At 43.4% G+C, this 18,980-nt stretch overlaps 1 protein-coding gene across 4 annotated transcripts in view; it reads left to right on the top strand.

Moving 5' to 3' along the window:
- CNTN5 (contactin 5) overlaps positions 1–18,980 on the top strand; it is a 701,719-nt gene that overhangs the window by 660,110 nt on the left and 22,629 nt on the right. For all 4 annotated transcript variants that reach the window (XM_083736193.1, XM_083736191.1, XM_083736192.1 and 1 more), the window contains 2 exons: positions 13,796–13,866; positions 18,560–18,794. In XM_083736193.1, the coding sequence (XP_083592319.1) occupies positions 13,796–13,866; positions 18,560–18,794 (306 nt within the window). The remainder of the gene's footprint in view (positions 1–13,795; positions 13,867–18,559; positions 18,795–18,980) is intronic.

Genomic DNA, 18,980 nt, shown 5'->3' with positions numbered 1-18,980 from the left:
ACCAGAGGATTATAACAATCAAACAGGAAATCACTAAACCATAGATTTTCCCCACACGGGCCTCAAAATATCCAACTATAAAAGAACTGAAAGAGGAATCAGCTACATATTCAATAATCTACTCCAGTATCAGATATCTAGAGTAGAGAGTTGCTGCTGGGAATACAGAAATCGGCTATCGCTAATCTAGAATAATGCTTTGTTGCTCCATAGGGAGTATGAATCCAGTAAATGTTATGCCACATAGGGCGCCTGTTTGCCTGGCTACAACAAAGCTATAACCAGGCTCCCTGGTGAGATTTTTTTTCTTTGTTCGCTTGCTTATATACAAAGGATTTATTACATAGGAGAGTGTTCAAAAATGGCATACGCATACACACCTTTGTTTATTTAACAGGTTCTAAGTGGTTTACACACAAAAATATTTCACACCCGCAGTTTGAAGTGGTACAGTCCATGCTACCAGTTCCATATTCTTCTGCCTATAGACCACATCAGGAACGTGGCCCCCCAGAGCACAGAGGATGAGTTAGACTCAGTGATTGAACTAAGTTAATGAGTGTGGCGTTTGCCTCCTAGGTGGGTCATAAGGAAAGGGTTAAAATGAGTGTGATGTGATTGGCCAGTGGAAACTGATAGGAGGAGTTAGGGTTAGAGGGGGAGTTGTATGAAAGTCAGTTGAGAGTGGGGAGTTGAAGAAGGAAGATGGAGGATATAAGTCTGTGGGTTGGTGGAGCTGTGTGGTGAGAGAGTGAGAGGAATTGTTAGGTGGAGTCAGATAGTTAGTTGGGATAATCAGTTTGAAGTTGTTAGGAACGAATAGGACAGTTAAGGAACTAAGATTAAGAAACTGCCAAGAAAAATTAACTGAAACCATAAGCTTGTTCATGCCTATAAAATAAACTTGATTATTTGTTAATGTTACCAACTGACTGGACTCCGTGTGTACCCGTGAGGAGAAATGGATTGATGGCAGTGAAGAAAGCAATCACAGTGGTGGCACAGGGTCAATAGACCGTCAAAGGTCCGGGGGCCCTGTGTGATCGCCACAATGAGGGACCAACTCTGCTGATGAGAACTGCCTGTCAGAATCGAGAAAGGGCACTTTGACACACACACACCTTTTTGGAGAGGACTCTGTTAGCTCTGAAGGAGAGGAAGAGTTGGAAGGCAGCCAGAGCGTTGCTAGGCAATCAGCAGATGGGCAGAGGTCTGAGTCTGGGTTGAGTGAGAGTGAGGAGGAGGGGGGACAACAGCCTCTCAGTCCAAAATCCAGGCGTTTGAATAAAACCAAAAGGCAACAGAAGGGCAGGAAGGGAAAGGCAGGAGTCTGGCGTCCTTCCTGTTATGGGAGGAGCGAAACTTCAGACCGACCAACAAACGTAATTGCAAACAGGCAAAATGCTGGGCTTTGGGTGTGTCTTTTGTAAATAAACCTTCATAAAAACTGCTGGAGAGCCAATTACTTATCGGAACTTGCTTGTCTGCTAGAGATCATTACAGAGCAGGCCTCAAAATGTCCCCATGAGATGTGCATTGCAGAGCAGGGATGGGGAGCCCACTGCCCTCTCATGAGTCCCGGTATGGCCCATGATTAGCAATGTTGAGAACTGTAGTCCAACAACATCTAGAGAACCACATCCCTGTTGCTGAGGAACACAAAAGTCATCATTTGGGAATCTTGCCTGTCAGCACTGTCAGCATTTTGCGAAGGATCCCTTATAAATGTGTGAAGAAGCCATTCTTGGCAGTGGATATCGTGGGTAGAGCTGCATTGCTTTTCTGGCTTCCCAACCCCTCGTGTCACTGCCGCTTGCCAGGAAGGAAAGGGGTGAGGGAGAGGGGAGCTCAGCATGGTGCAAGCGTGGCAGCAGGAGCGTCATTTTGGCTCTGCCACCACACCCACACCTGCCAGCCACGTCTTTCCATACTGTCTACACTGACCTGCTGTGGTTCTCCAGAATTTCAGCTGGAGCACATTGCCATCCCTACAAGCTGGGCATTCTGCATGCAAAACAAATGGTCAGCTGCTGAGCTATGGCCCTTCCCCAAAGGAAGGAGGATAGACAGATAATATATGGATAGAGATCCCGGAATCATCTCATCGGGAGCCTGAAGAATTCTGGTTCTGGATGGACTAGTGTCTAGAGATAATTCTGAGCTTGTTAATTCTCCAGACTAAGTTTTCTGCACTGGGCTTTTCACGATGAGTTGTAAGCAAGAAATAGTACAGTTATTAGAAGCAGTCTGATAACAGCTACAGTTCCCCCATAGCCAATAGTTACAGTTGCCAACCACTGAAAAAGAAAATTGGAATATTTGAGCAGGGCCTGAAGAGGGGAATCCAGAATAGATTCTGTGGTGGAGCCTGACAGTAAAGCTGTGTGGAATGGAGTGAATTAAGGGGCAGAGCTCAGGCCTAGACAGAGCCTGAAACTAACTGTTCACTTAAAATGTTTTTTTTTTAAAGAAAACTCATTTTCATTTTTTTCTTCTTTATAAAATTTTTTATTTGGTTTTTCAAATTTAAGTTTCACAATCACATATCCAACATAAATAATAAAAACAAGATTCCAAGGAATCTCCTGGACCTCCCCTCCTCCCCTTTATGGGTCCTATTGTTAGTCATTTCCTCCTGCATCTTTTATAATAATCCAAATCTTTTACATCTCCATTATATCCAAAATTCACCATTGAACTACAAGTGTTACTCCGTTCCTACTAACGATTCCAACTGTTTACAATGATTTTTAAGATAAATTATAAATTTTACCCATTACTTATTAAAATCTTGGTCTTCCTGATTTCTGATTCTTCCGGTCATTTTTGTCATTTCAGCATAATCCATCAACTTAGTCTGCCATTCTTCTCTGGTCGAGATTTTATCTTCTTTCCATCTCTTGGCAATATCTTCTTTCCATCTCTGGGCAAAAAGAAAAACTCATTTTCACCAATACAGTGGTGCCTCAGGTTAAGTACTTAATTCGTTCCGGACGTCCGTTCTTAACCTGAAACTGTTCTTAACCTGAAGCACCACTTTAGCTAATGGGGCTTCCTGCTGCCGCTGCGCTGCCGGAGCACGATTTCTGTTCTCATCCTGAAGCAAAGTTCTTAACCCGAAGCACTGTTTCTGGGTTAGCGGAGTCTGTGACCTGAAGCATATGTAACCTGAAGCATATGTAACCTGAGATACCACTGTATAGCACAAAACCTTGCATGCAGAATGCCCTAAGATCATGTTTCTGGTGATGGAAATAACTCTCTCTCATGCGCGCTCACTCTCTGAGGCCCTGGAGAGTCTCTGAATACACCAGATGTGGGGAATCTTTTGCCCTCCATGTGTTGCCAAACTACAAGGGCACCGACTTGGGCCCCGGGGTTATGAGTGCCCAATGGTGCCCATGATGTAATGTGATGTCATCGCAATGAGGTGGCAGGATGGTGCAGGGTGCCCCAATTTTCCCTTCCAAAACATCAGGGAGTATGGAACAGGCTTAGTATCCAGCCTAAGTCCCTCCTCTCTGTTCCTGCCCCTGAACAACTCTTTCTTATGGCTTATACTAGCATAAGATCCCCTGGGCTTGAATCAGCTGGCTAGGTCCCAGCTGAACCACAATGCAGCTGAGCCAAGGGTTAGGCAGTTAAGCCTCCATAGCCTGGTTCTCCTGGGAGCCTTGTAGCTCTGCTGGAGATCCACTAGATCCTAACCTGCTCAACCTAGCAGATCTTGCTTCCTTAATATCTTACCATTTCACACAATGATGTCTGTGGCGGCTACCATATATAAAATATAACATAAAGCAGCCCTATAAAATATAAAGAGCATGCTAAACAAGCTGGGTTGTTTTTTTTAAAGCCAGATCAATAAAACAGCCAGTTTCATTGCTGCTATTAGTATTATGTTACTTTTCCAAATTATTTTTATTACTATTATTAATTCATCATCACATCATCGTAACTTTTACAAACTCCTATCCCCTCTTTGGGTGAAGGCAGCTCTGACTCCATCGCTTCTGGCTCACATGCATATTTTACAGGTCTACGAAGTTAGAAAAAGAGCCCGGAACATGAATTTAAACATGCAAGACATCCCGCTAAAGCAGTTGGGCATTTGAAGCCTTGGGGCACGGCATCAATTACATTATCTATTCATGGGGAAGTAAGAGTCGAAATTGAGTAGAATCAGAGTTTACCCTGCTAATCATGCATGCACACTGGATTCCATGAGCTAATAAGCTGGTGACATTTATCAGTAGCCGCATATGTGCAGGAATTAAGGAGGGCAAAGAGAAAGCCTGATTCAAAATTAGATCTTCCAAGGAATAAAATGGTGGAATAATGAGCTGCTTCAAACCAGCTTGTTTTTGTTTGTTCTTTATCTGGATGAGGACGGTTTTGATTTTTTCCACCTATTTTTATAAACGTGGACACGTCTCATTTTGCAGTGCAGATGATGATCGGGCAGACCATTCTTACCCACCCCAAAAGCCCTATCTAAACATCAATATTATTCTTCCAGTTTAATCCGAACTTGGACTGTTCTGAAAATACAATCAAACAAAAACAGGCTGCTAATTTAGATAAGGGTTTAACTCAAGCTGACCAGGTATTGGTCTTAAGCTGTGCTACAAATTTCTAAAGGCATTTTTCTGATTGAACCCCACAACAAAAAGAACTCACTTGCGCTGAAGTTGCCTGTGGCTGGATTGAGATATATCTGTGTGTCTGGCTTGTGGAGGTTTCTGTTCTCTTGAAGGACTATTGCAGCACAGGCGGGCATTCGTTTGTTTCATATGAACTCTCTTTGCGGGACTTCTGGCAATTCAGTCTTCTCCCAACCTCTCAGCTCTCCCCATCAGCATCTTCTCCCAACCTCTCAGCTCTCCCCATCAGCATCTTCTCCCAACCTCTCAGCTCTCCCCATCAGCAATATGGAAATAATAATTCTGACATTTTTTTGCAGGGGCTGTTGAGAGACTGACATACATTGCAACAGGGCCCTGTTTCCAAACCAAAATCAGCTGTCCCCACTCTGGAATTTAAAGTTATTCAGAGTCAACTGAGCAAACCCTCCTATAAAGGAACCTCCGAATTGTTTGGGACAGAGGTGTTTGTAGAGTCACTTAAAAAATACAAATGGAGTCCAGAGAGAAAAGGAACTGATAACAAGAGGGAGCCAGCATGGTAGTACCTCTGCTGTAGGACACATCATGCTCCTTCTGGGGTAGTTTGTCCATCTTTGGTCCCCACCCTGCACTCAGCTCTCACCTGTGACTCCTAGAAGCTGTCAGCATCCGACAGAGGCTGCACCCCAGGAAATGGCTTTGACTAGCTGGCTAAACCAGGTGAGGGTAGCAGATGGGTCTCAAACCCTTGGTGAGTTAGGGACTTCCCCTGCATGTGAAAACAGACTCTGGAGGATTGAGTGGATGAGACCAATAGTGGGTCCAATGATCAAGAAGGAGGCTTCTGCCCATGCTGTGGAAGTGAGAGGCAGATGGGGCTCATCAACCTGAGAAGGTAGCTCATGTAGGAGAAGGAAAACCCTGACCCTAAACCTCCACTGCCTTACGGGATATCTTCAGGAGAAGAAAGCTCTATGCAAATCTAGAATGGAGTCCCTAAGATGGTGGGATGGTGCCTTGTACGCCTCCTTTGGGCAACTCCTGCAGCCTAGCTGTTGCCAAACATATTGCTCTGTTTTCCTTTGGACCACATTGGGTCTTGTGGTCTGGGCAGCCAAGGACCTCTATACACACTACCCAGTCTTGTGTCCTGGGGAGGTCAGTTTGGTGCTGCTAATGCAGTGATTTGACTTCACCCCCAGAAGCACACTCCATTGTCTCTTGAGACAGACGGAGGCCAACAACAAGCCAACATAGTGCCTTTCAGATGCTATTGTCCTACAGCTCCCAGCATCCATTGGCCATGTTGACTGAGGTTGATGAGAATTGTGGTCAGTAATATCTGAAGGGCACCATATTGGCTGCCGCTGGCCTACAAAGTAATACTTGGTAGCATGGCCTTAGTGGAAGATGAGGCAAAAGACTCTATGATGCAAACTTGTCATTTAAAATTGAAATTAAATGTACTTCAAGAAAGCAGTGTTTGCATTGCATTAAAAGGGAGGGGAAGGGGGAAATGTGTTCAGATACTGGCAACGCATAGGAATTGCATTTCAAGCTCCCTACGATGCAATGCGTGATATATGAACTAGATTCTGTAATCTTCACACACACACACACACACACTCCCTGCTGTTTTCCACTTGTTCAGATATGTTGGACCAACTCCTTTGGAAAGAAGTGACACATTTTCACATCTAATTCCAGAAGAGATGAGATGGGAAACGTCTGCCTAGGAGGGTGTGAACTTCAGTGGTGCCCTTTCATACCATGAAAGGGTTTTCGTTTAACATTTGTCGGCTTCTCCGATGTGTACCGCAAAGCGAAAAGGAAATAAATAAATAAATAAATAAGAAAGATATAAAGGAAAAGGAAATGATGACAACAAAGAAATTCAAGAGTCTGCTGAATCGCCAGGCTGCTTTAGTCCATTCATCAGGAAAGCTTTGTCAAGCTGTTGACATTCCTGTTTTCTTAACTGAGATCAAGCACCATGAAGAAAAGGGGCTTTAACCACAACGCAACACTTAGCATCATGCACACAGGTGCGCACACATAAATAAACTTCCACTTTTCAGGCACCTGGCTACTGCTAGCTATTCCCCCTTAGGACACATGCCTCTGTGGATGTTTTCAGACTTGTGATGCCAGGTGGAGGGAAAAAATGATTTTGTTTGAATTTTAACAAGAAAGCTTCTAATTTGGGAGGGTGCAAGGCAGATGAGAGGAAGAGCATGCCATTGTGCAAGGAATTGCGCTGATGGAAGAAGACACTTAATGCTCCTTTGGATAGAACCCCATGTGTATTTTTATTATTATTATTATTATTATTATTATTATTATTATTATTATTTCTGTTATTTCTGTTATTTCTATTGTTATTTCTATTTCTATTTCTAGTATTTCTTTATTATGTGCCCTTCACCATCAGATCCCTGAGTGGATTACAACCAGTTAAAAGTCAATATTAAGAACAGTTTAAAGCAAATGACAGTCACGGGAATAGAGTGGTTCCTAGAAATAATTTACCAACCTGCATTCTTTTCAGGAAAACTGCTGGCAAAGAAAATGCACGTTACTCCAAATGGCACACAAAGATGTACTCGTTAAGATAAATTTGAACCAAATCACCAATGAATTTTTGTGAGGATTCAAACGAATAACCTGAACTGTGGGGAACTGAATTTAAGACTTTAAAAACAAGAAACTTACACAACCCAAACTGATAGCCCCATCCAGCTAGGGATGGATGGACCTAAGTGTGTTGACTTGTGTGTGTGTGTGTGTGTGTGATTCCAGTGTGCCTCCAACTTGGGGATGGGGCCTGTCCATAGTGGGCTTTTGCATTTGAGTACCTTGGTTTTCTGTTTCTCCTGCAAGGTGTCGAAGGATGTAGGTAGTTGAATGCTTCAACAGGCTTCCAACATCACTGGCTTTTGCCCTTGCTGTCCAGTCAACACTTGCAGAGTGCTAGCTAATCTGTCCATTCCTTCACTTGCCTATAAGTTGGCGGAGCCCCCCTCTGCTTCTGTTGCTCTTCCCAGAGTGCCGCCCACCACAATGTATCTTTTCGTTGCAAAGACGTTCCACATTTGTCCTCCTTTCTCTCTAGATTAATCTCACCCGCTGTATCCTGCACCCTTTGCTCCAGGGTCCTGTCTGATCTTAATTATGATAAGAGCCATATTGACAATTAAGAGACAATAATAACTTTAAGGCAATAAATTACCAAGACAGACGGCAGGATAGCATGGGAAACGGGGGCAAAAGTGACTTGACCAAGGTCACACAGTATGCCACTAGCAAAGTGTGGTCTAGAACACATAATCAGGTTGGCACTGTCCAGTTCTTAAATCTGTATGCAGCCAAGAAAAAGGAGAGTAATTTTTCAAATTCTGATACATAAGGAAGGCCTAATAATGTATGACCTTGAGCAAAACAAGAGAGGTACACAGAGGTACACGCTAATGCCTGCCTGAGAAATCGCTTTTTATATTAATATGCATGCTTCTGTATGTAGATATACAGTGGTACCTCGGGTTAAGTACTTAATTCGTTCCGGAGGTCCGTACTTAACCTGAAACTGTTCTTAACCTGAAGCACCACTTTAGCTAATGGGGCCTCCTGCTGCTGCCTCGCTGCCGGAGCACAATTTCTGTTCTCATCCTGAAGCAAAGTTCTTAACCTGAAGCACTATTTCTGGGTTAGCAGAGTCTGTAACCTGAAGCGTATGTAACCTGAAGCGTATGTAACCCGAGGTACAACTGTACATTGTAAAAGGCGGCTACCAACATACTGAATATAATCAATGCTCAATTTCGGCATAACCTACCATATTACAATGGTGGAATTAATTCAAGCCCAGCAGAAAAATGGTAGAATCAACACAAATAGCTTATAACTGCTTCAGCACCAGCATCATCAGCATGAAACTATCCTTTTAAGAAAAGGTGGCTTAAAATGTGTGAGTATTTAAAGCCTTCTTTAATAGGCAAAATTACAGTGGTACTTCAAGTTACATACGCTTCAGGTTGCATACACTTCAGGTTACAGACTCCGCTAACCCAGAAATAGTACCTCGGGTTAAGAACTTTGCTTCAGGATGAGAACAGAAATTGTGCACCGGTGGCGCGGCAGCAGCAGGAGGCCCCATTAGCTAAAGTGGTGCTTCAGGTTAAGAACAGTTTCAGGTTAAGAATGGACCTCCAGAATGAATTAAGTACTTAACCCGAGGTACCACTGTATATGAATAGCTGGAAGTGGTCCTTGTGACAAATATTGAGATCCGAATATATTTGAGGCACACATCCAGATGCTGATTAACTGACAAGTGCAAACCATAGTTTGCTGATTTGGAAGTAACAGCAAACTGTGGTTTGCATGAACCAGGAAGTCAGGGAAGCAATCATAGCACAGAAGTGGAAGGAGGAACTTGGGAGCTCATTTTTGAAGCTCCAAACTGTAGTTTCATGTTTCTCATTCCCAAGGCAGCATGAAGCTACAAAACAGCTGCACAGTGTTATTTTTCAAGTGTATAGGGAATACTGGGACTTGAAGTTCTTCAGTAATATCTGAGTATTTACCAATATACAGGAAGAACAGGCAGCAGCAAGTTGATCTTCACCTTGAAGCAGCCAGAGGCAGCCCCAGCATTAGACAGAATCAAGCAGCCTGCCTCAGGCAGTATCTTTTGGAGCTTTGCTTAAATGAAGCCAATTGCCATCTGTTTATTTCAGGAATGGGCAACCTGTGACAATCCGCCTAATTTTAAGTTGCCCTCACCTTAATTTCAAAAGCCTTGTGCAATCACAATCAGCTCTCAAGAGTGATCTCTTTCTCCTCAGGCAACCTAATGCATGCAGAGGAAGAAAGAGAGAAAGGGGTGGGAGAGAGAGAGGGGGAGAGGGAGAGGGAGGGAGGGAGGGGGGAGGGAGAGGGAGAGGGAGAGGGAATGGTGGCCCTGATTGCTTTGGGCATTGGTCTTGCCCATCACTGTGTTTGGTGCTGCCCATAGTCATCATGCAGCCCTTGACAGATTACTCTGAGGGATTGCTACCCTCAACAGGAAAATGGCTGCCCATCCCTGATTTAGTTTATTATTATATAGTTGTGCTCTCCACTCTAGGAATTGCTGGTAATCACAAGTAAGGAGAGTTTGTGTTGCACTCAGGTCCTGTTTATGGGGCTTCCCATGGGCATCTGGTTGGCCACTGTGAGAATAAAATGTTGGATTTGATGGACATTCAGCCTGTTCAAGACTCTTCTGTTCTCTTCCCAACTCCCAAGCAGGCATGGCGAATGGTCAGAGATGTTGGGGGTTGTAGTCCAACAACATATGGGTAGCCATAGGTTTCCTAGAGCAATTTTTTTCACCTCCCTTTTCACAAAACTCCCTGGTTAGGGTCTTCATGTTCTGTATTTCCCTGTGGATTAATAATAATATTATAATAATAATTTATTATTTATACCCCGCCCATCTGGCTGGGTTTCCCCAGCCACTCTGGGCGGCTTCCAACAAAACACTAAAATACAATAACCTGTTAAACATTAAAAGCTTCCCTAAACAGGGCTGCCTTCAGATGTCTTCTAAAAGTTTAGTAGTTGTTTTTTTCTTTGACATCTGGTGGGAGGGCGCTCCACAGGGTGGGCGCCACTACTGAGAAGGCCCTCTGCCTGGTTCCCTGTAACTTGGCTTCTTGCAGTGAGGGAACCACCAGAAGGCCCTCGGTGGCGGACCTCAGTGTCCAGGCAGAACGATGGAGGTGGAGATGCTCCTTCAGGTATACTGGACCGAGGTCGTTTAGGGCTTTAAAAGTCAACACCAACACTTTGAATTGTGCTCGGAAACGTACTGGGAGCCAGCGTAGGTCTTTCAAGACCGGCTTTATATGGTCTCGGCAGCCGCTCCCAGTCACCAGTCTAGATGCCACATTCTGGATTAGTTGTAGTTTCCAGGTCACCTTCAAAGGTAGCCCCACATAGAGCGCATAATAAACACACAGACATGAGTATTTAGGTTGATGGGCTAAAACAGGCCACAATTTTATTGGTTACAGATGTGAGAGGTTTGACTTAGGCATTGGATGAAGCCCAGGTATATCTTGACTCCTGCCTGTCTGCAGGGAGTCCAACTAAGGGTAAACTACCAGAAGGAGGAGCCCTATGACTTACGTAAAATAGGGGCACCCCAAGGGGTTCCCTTTGGGGTCATGGCATGGCCCTAGCCCACATCTGGACTTTGGACAGGATCCACACACACCCAGATCCATTTAACAGGATACCCTTATCAAAGGGGGGGGGGCAAGCAGAGGCTACAACCTCCCCTGCAATAAACAAAGGCTTACCCAATGCCTAACCACCAATCAAACCCAAACTAGCCAGTATGTGTATTGCTGTTGATAATTAATATCTAGATTAGGAACTAGGTACTGATTGTGTGGCAATAAACATAGCTTATGGGCAAATAGTTCTTGGTAGAAAAACATATTCCATAATATTAAGTGAATTTCCAGAGGAAACTGCCCATAAACAACCCCAGTTCTAGTGACAAGCAGGGGGGAATGGCTCATTTTAATAGTTTTCTTCATCGAACATTTATTCATTTAAGAGTATTCATTCTCTGACTGCAAGTTGTTGGGGTTTTTTGCTTTTTTGCTTTGGTGCAATGAGGGGGAGGATATTGCTTTGACATATTTATTTTTAAAATGCTTATTCATTTCAGAGAGTTTCCCTGTACGTCTCTGTATTTTACAGTTCAGGGCAGACAGAGATTCATTCTTTGGACAGGTTTATTCTTTTAACATTTACTCATTTAAGGAGGGCTTCAGCCTACCAGGCTATTACCAACGATCCTCTGGAAAGGTGCTCATCTCCGGCCGAGTAACAAACAAGGCCATCAGCTCAGATGCTTCAAAGGGCGTCGGTGCTCTAAATCAGCCCAATGACAGATGAATAAATAAAGCACGAGCCTTGCAGGCATTGAGGAGAGAGGCTATTCTTTCGAGAAGTGATTTAATAGACTGCGTTATCGCAGCTCCATTATCTACCAAAGGACTAGTAAAGAAATGGCATGATAATGACAACAGCAAAAGACAGAATTTGGCACAGCTGTGCCTTCAGATGCCATCACTTTGTGCCATTATATAAATTAGGGGTGGGCAACTGATGTCCCTGAAGCTGACCCCAACAAGCATATAACGTTTTCTTCTTTATCAAAAGAAGAAGATATGAATTCTGACCCACAATTGCTTGGGTTCTCAAGTTGTCTAAGAATAACAGTGAAAGCACTCCTATAAGAATAACAATGAAAGCCTCTCCTGGTATGTCCCGTAAAGGACCTTAAGGTCCATGAATAATTATAGTTTAGAGGTCCCGGGCCCTAAGGAAGTCAGATTATCCTCCACCAGGGCCAGGGCCTTCTCAGTGGTGGCTCTGAACTGGGCCTGTAAGACAGAGCTATTCCACCTGCATTTTAACTTGAACTTAGTAGCCTGATCTTTTATTCCTCTTTCTTCCCTCCCCCTCCCCTTTTTATGACGATTACCCGCTCTGGGATCCCACAACTAATTCTCCCCTGGTCTCCTCACTGGCCCAAATGGGACTAATTTAGCCAGCTAGCTCTGGTGATCATCTAATGTTTATTGGATGGTTTCCCCCCTAAATTGATTTTTGAATTCTGAATTTATTGTTATTCATGTTTTATACTGTATTTTATGCTGTTTTTTGTTTTTTGTTGCCTCAATTAAGTGTTTTAAATTTGTTGTTAGCTGCCCTGAGCCCGGTTTTCTGAACCGGGAAGGGTGGGGTATAAATAAAAAAAATATTTATTATTATTATAAAACTAGCAAATAAAATAAATCAGTACTGTAAGTTAAAACAGGGCAGAACCAGCAAATTCAGAGCAGGCTGCAATAGCAAACCTCCTTCAAAGTTGTGGGGAGTGGCATTTTCAGCTCTTTTCTAAAGGACATTGAAAGTAGAAGCTGGTTGTGAATTGGAAGAGGATGGACACTCCAGAGGGAAGGTGCCTTCACTGAGAAGGTCCCTCAACTCAGAAGATAGGGTCGTTCTGAGTGGGGTCTCTGAAGACTGTTGTAATTGTTGGATCGGTTCATGCGGGAGGAGATAGCTAATAATTGAACCAAGACTTGGTTCCTTTATTCTATAAACCAGGGATAAGGAACCTATGGCCCTCCACATATTACTGGACTCTCACCATGTACTACCTAAGCTGTCAGAGGCAGTCTGCCCCTGAATGTCAGTCGCTGGGAGGCCCTACATTGGGGCTTCCCACAGACATCTGGTTGGCCACTGTAGGGCTACAGTGCTGAACTACATGGTCCATTGGCCTGATCTATAAGGCTTTTCTTATGTTCTTATCAGCTTTAGCTGGTACTGCCAAGACTGAGGGATGATGGGAGTTGTACTCAATGAATAACTCTTATGTTGTCCAAATGGCAGGAAATTTGGGGTGGGAAGCAGAGACTTAAAGCAAAAAATTCACATAGATATTATTGAATCGTATTTTTATTCTTCTATGCGTTTTTTCTGCTTAATTGTTCATTTGTTTTGCACTACTAGTATTATTATCCTTATCCTCGTCGATATTTAACCCTTGCGCGTAACATCACCGACACTCAGTTTGATCCAACTTGCTACAGGAGCCTGGCTAAAGGAACATTTAAAGACTGTATCTTCCTTTTGGACACAATTTAAATGAGTTTTCTGTTTGTGGCTTCTGTAGTAGATCATGTACATAGCTCTCTCAATTTTTGGATTATTAATATAAGATTTAGAACGTAGAATGGTTTTTTTAGTGTTTTTTGTGCCGCTTATGTGCTGCTTACTTTATACTGATTTCCCATTCTGTGGTCATGACCAAGCATAGACGTCACTGAGAAAGGAATGCAAACATGCTGGGAATGTAGGCTTGAGATTCTGTCCTTCCAGGTGATGCCCAAAATCTTCCTGGCGCAGTGCATCAGGATAATTGGGTTTCTACTCGAAATAGAATCCAACCAGAGATAGCAGCATCTTCCTTTATTTGATTTTTTTCTTTACCTGATTTGCCCAGGACGCATCATCTTCTTGACGGGGGGGGGGGGGTGACTTCACAAACTAGCTTGTTCTCAATTTTCCCCCTTCTCCCCCTCTCTCTCTTTTGTTCACAGTTCCAAAGACAGCTCCTGCTAATGTAAGTGGCAGAAGTGGAAGAAGGCATGAATTAGTAATAGCATGGGAGGTAAGGAGCTCTTTTGATTAAAGGCCTCATTTCATGTTGACTTCTTTGAGAGCAGGGTACAGAGATCTGCACAGAGGTTTCCCCACAGCAAAGCTTGTCAAGAGAGGCACTCAGAAGATCAGGTCTTAAATGTCGGTTAAAATCTCCCTGCGGCGCCCAATTTAGCATGAAGAGGAAGTGGCAGTCATTTGGAGATCCTGTGGAGAGTCCAGCAGAACCCCCCAAATTAATTCTGGTTTATTATTCGGGACTTAAACCACAACCTGGGATAACCAAGGAGCAATCTCAGCATCCATATCCGATATTAAAGCAACAAGTTCAGACCACCAAGTTTCCCTCACCCCACTGCTTCTGCAGTGTCTGTAATCACAGAGCTAAGAGGGACCCCCTAGAGCAGCCTTTCTCAACTTGTGGGTCCCCAGATGTTGTTGAACTACAACTCCCATCACCCCTAGCTAGCAAGGCCAGAGCTCAGGGGTGATGGGAGTTGTAGTCCAACAACATCTGGGGACCCACAGGTTAGGGCCATCTAGTCCAACCCACTGCAATGCAGGAATCTCAGCTAAAACATCCAGGACAGATGGCCATCCAACCTCTGCTTAAAAACCTCCAAGGAAGGAGAGTCCACAAAAGTAGAACTAGGACGAGGAAGAAATCTGGTTCAGTTTGCATTGAATGTTGAATGGATCAAATTCACCACTTTCTGAAACAATGACTGAACCCAAACACAGCTGTCCTTCAGAATTCGCCTTTGCAATGCAACTCGCCAACCAGTTTTGACAAAAATGCATGTATTAGGAGAAGTACAAAAAAAATCCAAGGTGAAGGTATTAGTAAAAATAAAATGGAAAAAGTACGCTCTATGGGGAGGGGAATGCTTGCAAAAAATATATGAATTCGTCAAAACTGCATGCAAAAATGTGCTTTTTGGAAGAAATTCAGGCGAAAATGCAGGTGAATTTTCATGAGGATCCTTTTTTAAAAAAAATAAATAAATGCAAATTGCTCCAAAATGTGGAGAACTGAATTTAAGATTGGAAAAATGAGACCCGAAATTGACAGATTTGCCCATTCCTAGGCAGGAGTGTGGGCCTAGCTCTCTTCACTAAACCATCCTGCTTCACTAAACATGCTGATTCTTTCTCCTCCCTCCCTGAGGTTTGGTTGGCCTTCACGAGGGACTGGGCCTTTAGTGTGGCAGACCTCGTCCTGTGGAACTCCCTGCCACTAGAGGTTTGATGGAAACCATCCCTCCCTTCCTTCAAAAGTCTTTTGAAAACTTTTTTGTTTGCTTGCTTATGCAGGCTTTTACAACATGATTTATCTTTTAACCAGTCGGTATTTGTTGATATTTATCGAAGTATTGTGGATGTTTTTGTGGCTCTTTTCTCGATTCTATCCTTATATGTCATCCTATGTTTTTATGAAAGTACGGTTTATAGATTTGTAAATAAAAATAATAAACCTCAGGAAAATCACCACACTATAATCCTTAATCCGCTATAATCTGAATATTTTCCTGTTTCAGGAGGCCTGTGTGTGATCTCTATTTCTTTTGCTATACCACTCTGTTAACTCAATGAATAGGGAAACTGGGTTTTATCTTTGCTGGGTGGGTGTTTTATTATTGCTGGCTCATTTAACTTTTAGTGCATTTTGCATTTTCTATTGCTTCTGTATTTTGGACATTCTTACCATGGAAGCCACCTTGGGGGAGCTTTGCTTGGGGAAACGGCTTATAAATATTTTAAATAGGTAAATAAATACTGAAGAGATCGCAGCAAGTTGCCTTAAATTATAGTGCTGTTTTTGTCGTTTAATCTTAAAAGTGTGCCTTTGGACTTTGCTGACCCCTGCATTTCCAATTAAATCTCTTGCATTTCCTACAATCTTTAAGATGAACATAAAAATAAAATAAAAAAAATAAGATGAATTCCGCTGTATCAGATGGCACTTATGGAGGATAAATAGAAACGAAAAGACAAGAAAGAGAGGAAAGAGAGAGAGAAAGAAAGAGAACAAGGAGAGAGAGGGGGGAAAGGGGGAAGAGAACAAAGAGATAAGAAAGAGCAGAGATAAAGAAAAAGAAGAAACCTCTGATCAGGGCCATAGTTAGAGGGTGGTGGGGTGGGCCCCCGCCAGGGACGCAGATGAGCCCCCCTCCCCCGCAAAATCGGCTAAAAATAAATACACCTATAATCAAGATATTGATTATTGACTCATAAGAAAAGGTTTAAACAAAGAGTGAATTGAATGGGTGGAGGGTTGGAGGAGAGGCAGAAAGAAGAGCTAATTTGTCCATGACTAGGAGGCACAAACTGGATGGTTCTGCCAGGGGCGCAAGATCACCTAGCTACGGCTCTGGTTGTGATTCTCCATCTGCCGGGTACATTATAAAAAGGACTATTTAGAGCTTTAAATACTAACACGAGCACCTTAAATTTGACCCGGAAATGAACTGTCAACCTGGAACTGTTCAACCTGGAAATGAACTGTTATATGGAACCCCAGCCCAGGCATAGGCAAACTTGGCCCTCCAGATGTTTTGGGACTACAACTCCCATCATCCCTGACCACTGGTCCTGTTAGCTAGGGATGATGGGAGTTGTAGTCCCAAAACATCTAGAGGGTCGTGTTTGAGGAAGCCTGCCCCAGCCAGTAATCTGTCTGCTGCATTTTGGACCAACTTGAGTCACCTTCATAGACCACATTGCAATAATCCAGTCTGGAAGTTACCAGAGCATGGCGTATAGATTGGAAATGGATCTCTCCACACACCCCCACCCCAAATGCCTACTATTTACAATGGGAAGAAGGCTCCCGTGTGTGCCAATTAAAAACGCCATGTTTCGTCTGGTTGAGAGCCTTGCGATTCATGCCAGCAGCACCGAACTCTGCAACGCAGCAGCAAACTTTGAGGATTTCCTTGTAATGAGATGCTGCCTGCTAGCAGTAGGCTCTCCTAACCGGAGCGATATTCAGGCATCTCATTTCAAAATGTCAGGAAATAATGCCAGGAATTATGAAAATCAGTGGTACTTCCAAGAATTCTCGCTGCATTATATTTAAAAGAAAAATGCCAGAACGCCACTTAATAGGTGGACAATGATAACTGGAAGTTTTCTCCCCCTCAGACAGCATAATTTGAGGCCAAAGTCTCAAATTATATCGAAGGTTTGGCTTGGGCATTTAAACGTATTCTGTTCATTTGTTTATTTATGAATATGGTGACTTAAATGTTTGTTTCTGGGTTAGATCCAGACTTAGGGGGCAATCCTATGGCAAGATCCACCAGGATGAGCAGTTTAGGGTGCAGCTAGACCAGGACCAGCAAGGGGAAGCTTAGGCTGGTTCGTAAGTCTGTTCAGCTTGGTCATGTGACCTGGGGACCTGGCATAGAACACAGTTTTAGAGTCTGCCAGGCTTAGGCAGAGCAGCAGCCTTGCTTCTCAACAGGCTTTGGACCTCTTGTAACTTGACCTAGATGTAACTTACACCAGTGTGTCTTACACCAGCTTTTTGTGCATAGGGATTGTTCCCTTCGTCACCCTCTGAATAGTTCCATTGAACACAATGGAAAATCATGACCAACTTAAATGCCATTCAGTTCAATGGCTGTACTTAGCGGCAATCCTAAGCCCACTTAGCTGGGAGTAAGCACCATTGAATTCATTTGGACTTACCTATGAGTAAACCTAGCAGGACTGCAACCAATCCTGCATAGCCCAGTGTAACTTTTTGACTGCTCTAAAAGTCCAGATCCAACCCTTTGTTGTTGTTGTTTTACATGAAGCTAACATTTAAAAAGGAGAAAGTATCTCCCAACAATTAAAGTATATTATACTGGCATACAGCGCCTTAAAATTTTGCATCCTAGTGCATTATAAAGTTCCATCTTTTCCTCGTCCTTCTCAAAAGCATGCCAGCTGCACCAAAAGTATTAACCCCTATGAATAAGTCCCACTGAACTCAATGGGACTTTCTGAGTACTGGGCTGCTTGTCTCATCTAGCTGAATGAGCTTCATCATGCTAGCAGTGTCCCAAATGCTATCCCCTAACCTTTTCCTTCCCATATTGTGTCGCTTTGAAGGTTGCAGACACCCCCCTTTGCTTGGTTCTTGACACTCGAGATGCATATTTTTAGGATCTGCCTTATTTATACGGGTGCAGCTGTGGTCTAAACCACTGAGCCTCTTGGGCTTGCTGATCAGAAGGTTGGCGGTTCAAATCCCCGCAACGGGGTGAGCTCCTGTTGCTCGGTCCCTGCTCTTGCCAACCTAGCAGTTCGAAAGCTTGCCAGTTCAAGTAGATAAATAGGTACCACTCCGGCATTTCCGTGCGCTGCTCTGGTTTTGCCAGAAGCGGATTAGTCATGCTGCCCACATGACCCAGCAAAACTGTCTGCGGACAAATGCCGGCTCCCTTGGCCACTAAAGCGAGATGAGCACCACAACCCCAGAGTCATTTGTGACTGGACTTAACCATCAGGGGACCTTTACCTTTACAAGCTGCCCTAAGCTGTTTTTAACATTGTGTTTAAATCATGATAGCCTGCCCTGGGATCTTAGGGTGAAGGGGAGGTAAAAATTAATCATGGTAGTAGTCATGGTAGCAATATTATCCAAGAAATAGCTTTGGACAGATTATCTTCCACTTCAAACCAGAGGAATAACCGAATTCATCTTTCTTTAGCCAGTTTCTGAAGAGTTCCAGAATGGAGAAAGCTTTGGGTACATAGTAGCCTTCCGGCCCAACGGGACAAGAGGCTGGAAGGAAAAAATGGTAACCTCTTCTGATGCTTCCAAGTTCATCTACAGAGACGAGAGTGTGCCTCCCCTGACTCCATTCGAAGTGAAAGTTGGCGCTTACAACAACAAAGGAGATGGGCCATTCAGTCCTATCGTAGTCATTTGCTCTGCAGAGGGAGGTGAGTTGGTGAACCCAGTCTTCCACTCCCATTTTTTTTAATCTGATGTCTGTAATTAATTAATATGTTGCTGAATGCCCAAATAGGCTTCTAAGCAGTTTACAAGTATAAAAACAAATCACAAACAGATTATAAGTATCCGTAATTAAAATACACAATTAAAAAAAATCCCATTGAAAGATTAAA

This window comes from Podarcis gaigeae, assembly GCF_964106915.1.
Source record: "Podarcis gaigeae genome assembly, chromosome: 4".
Taxonomy (NCBI): domain Eukaryota; kingdom Metazoa; phylum Chordata; class Lepidosauria; order Squamata; family Lacertidae; genus Podarcis; species Podarcis gaigeae.
The sequence above is the reverse complement of the archived record's forward strand: the minus strand, read 5'-3'. Positions and strand labels throughout refer to the sequence as shown.